Raw genomic sequence first — 2,902 nt, 5'->3', positions numbered from 1 at the left:
AAATCACTGGATGTTTTTGGAACTACTGAATGTAACGCGCCAATGTAAACTCCGATTTTTTTATATAAATATGAACTTTATCAAACAAAACATACATGTATTGTGTAACATGAAGTCCTATGATTGTCATCTGATGAAGATCATCAAAGGTTAGTGATTCATTTTATCTCTATTTGTGCTTTTTGTGACTCCGATCTTTGGCTGGAAAAATGGCTGTGCTTATTGTGGTTTGGTGTGACCTAACAATCGTTTGTGGTGCTTTCGCTGAAAAGCATATTTAAAAATCGGACAATTTGGTGGGATTAACAACAAGATTACCTTTTAAATGGTATAAGACATGTATGTCTGAGGAATTTGAATTATTAGATTTGTTTTTTGAATTTGGCGCCCTGCACTTTCACTGGCTGTTGTCATATCGATCCCGTTACCGGGATTGCAGCCCTAAGAAGTTTGAAGGTAGAGTTAGATGGGTTTAGGGAAAAGATTAGCTAACATGCTAACATAGCTAAAAAGTAATAAGTAGTTACAAAGTTGCTATGAGCTAAAATGCTAAAGTCCTCCTTGATAAGATTCAAACACGCAGCTTTTGGTTAGACGTTTGACTTACACGCCCACCCCTCCACAGAGCAGGAGTAAGGCTTCTCCCCTGTGTGTATACATTGGTGTGTTAAGTTGCTATGGTGAGAGAAACTCACCCAAAAGTCAGAGCAGACGTAAGCAGGCTTCTCTCATGCTTCTCTCATGCGTGTGTTCTCTGATGACCTTTTAGCTGAGCGTATGTTTTAAAACGTTTTCCACAGTCAGAGCAGGAGTAAGGCTTCTCTCCTGTATGCACACGTTCATGTGATTTTAAGTTGGAAAGTTTAGAGAAACAAGTTCCACAGTCAGAGCAGAAGTAAGGCTTCTCTCCTGTGTGTGTTCTCTGATGAACCTTTAGCTGAGCGTATGTTTGAAAACGTTTTCCACAGTCAGAGCAGGAGTAAGGCTTCTCTCCTGTATGTACACGTTCATGTGATTTTAAGTTGGAAAGTTGAGAGAAACAAGTTCCACAGTCAGGGCAGACGTAAGGCTTCTCTCCAGTGTGTATACGTTGGTGTGTTTTTAAGGTGCACAGATGAGAGAAACTCGCCCCACAGTCAGAGCAGGAGTAAGGCTTCTCTCCTGTATGTACACGTTCATGTGATTTTAAGTTGGAAAGGTGAGAGAACCTAGTTCCACAGTCAGGGCAGACGTAAGGCTTCTCTCCTGTGTGTGTTCTCTGATGAGATTTTAGCTCATTTGATGTTCTAAAACGTTTTCCACAGTCAGAGCAGACGTAAGGCTTCTCTCCTGTGTGTATACGTTGGTGTCTTTTTAAGGTGCACAGAAGAGAGAAACTCGCCCCACAGTCAGGGCAGACGTAAGGCTTCTCTCCTGTGTGTGTTCTCTGATGAGATTTTAGATCAGTTGATGTTCTAAAACGTTTTCCACAATCAGAGCAGGAGTAAGGCTTCTCTCCTGTATGTATACGTTCATGTGATTTTAAGTTGGAAAGGTGAGAGAAACTAGTTCCACAGTCAGGGCAGACGTAAGGCTTCTCTCCTGTGTGTGTTCTCTGATGAGATTTTAGCTCATTTGATGTTTTAAAACGTTTTCCACAGTCAGAGCAGGAGTAAGGCTTCTCTCCTGTGTGTATACGTTGGTGTGTTTTTAAGGTGCACAGACGAGAGAAACTCGCCCCACAGTCAGAGCAGAAGAAAGGCTTCTCTCCTGTGTGTATACGTTCATGTGTTTTTAAGTCGGAAAGTTGAGAGAAACTCGCCACACAGTCAGAGCAGAAATAAGGTTTCTCTCCTGTGTGTTTTCTTAGGTGTATTTTTAGCTTTGATAGAAATGGGAAAATCTTCCCACAATATGGGCAGTGGTGAGACCTCTTAGCTCTGTGATCTTCCTGCTGTTGCTCTCTGGATGTAGAGAATGTCTCAACATGGTATCCTGTGTGAAAATCAGAAGAACCAGTCAGTTGGTGTGATATACATGTCAATCAAATGTAGTTTATGAAACACTTTCTACATCAGTAGTTGTCACAAAGTGCTGAACAGAAACCCAGCCTAAAATCCACAAAGAGCAAGCAATGCAGATGTAGAAGCAGTGGCCACAAACTCTCTAGAAAGCAGGAACCTAGGAAGAAACGTAGAGAGGAACCAGGCTCAGAGCGGTGACCATTCCTCTTCTGGTCATATTGGGTGACAGGTAGCCTAGTGGCTAGAGCAACCGAAAGGTTGCAAGATCAAATCCCCGAGCTGACAAGGTAAAAATCTGTCGTTCTGCCCCTGAATAAGGCAGTTAACCCACTGTTCCTAGGCCGTCATTGAAAATAAGAATTTGTTCTTAACTGACTTGCCTAGTTAACCTGTTTGGGCGCATGTCCAAACGCTAGCGGGACACCTACGACAACATCCGGTGAAATTGCAGAGCGCAAAATTCAAAATACAAAAATCGTAATATTAAACATTCATGACAATACAAGTGTCTTACATCAATTAAAAGCTTCTTGTTAATCCAACTGCGTTCAGATTTGAAAAAGGCTTTACGGAGAAAGCATACCATACCATCTGAGGACAGCGCCCCACGTCAAAATACTTTTTCAACCAGCACAGGTGTCACAAAATCACAGACAGCAATTAAATAAATCACTTACCTTTGAATATCTTCCTCTGATTGCAATCCCAAGTGTCCCAGCTAGACAATGAATGGTCGTTTTGTTCGATAAAGTCCTTCATTATATCCCAAAAATGTCAGTTTAGATGGCGCGCTTGATTCAGTAATTCACTCATTCAACATGCACACAAACCAATCCAAAAAGTGAAAGTCAAACGATGTTTCCAATTAATCCTCGGGTATTCTAATATCTAAATAAACA

The 2,902-nt window shown here is 41.4% G+C and overlaps 1 protein-coding gene across 1 annotated transcript; it reads right to left on the bottom strand.

Moving 5' to 3' along the window:
• Nucleotides 1-382: 382 nt before the first annotated feature.
• On the bottom strand, nt 383-1,885 carry LOC120033677 (zinc finger protein 135-like; the record flags this gene model as incomplete). The annotated part of the gene is made up of 1 exon (XM_038980110.1): nt 383-1,885. A coding segment is annotated over one exon (1,146 nt), but the record flags the coding sequence as incomplete, so codon positions are not given.
• Between the last annotated feature and the right edge of the window lie 1,017 nt (nt 1,886-2,902).

The sequence above is a fragment of the Salvelinus namaycush genome, chromosome 40, assembly GCF_016432855.1.
Source record: "Salvelinus namaycush isolate Seneca chromosome 40, SaNama_1.0, whole genome shotgun sequence".
In the NCBI taxonomy this organism is placed as follows: Eukaryota; Metazoa; Chordata; class Actinopteri; order Salmoniformes; family Salmonidae; genus Salvelinus; species Salvelinus namaycush.
Note: the sequence above shows the minus strand (reverse complement) of the source record. Positions and strands in the feature narration are given on the sequence as shown.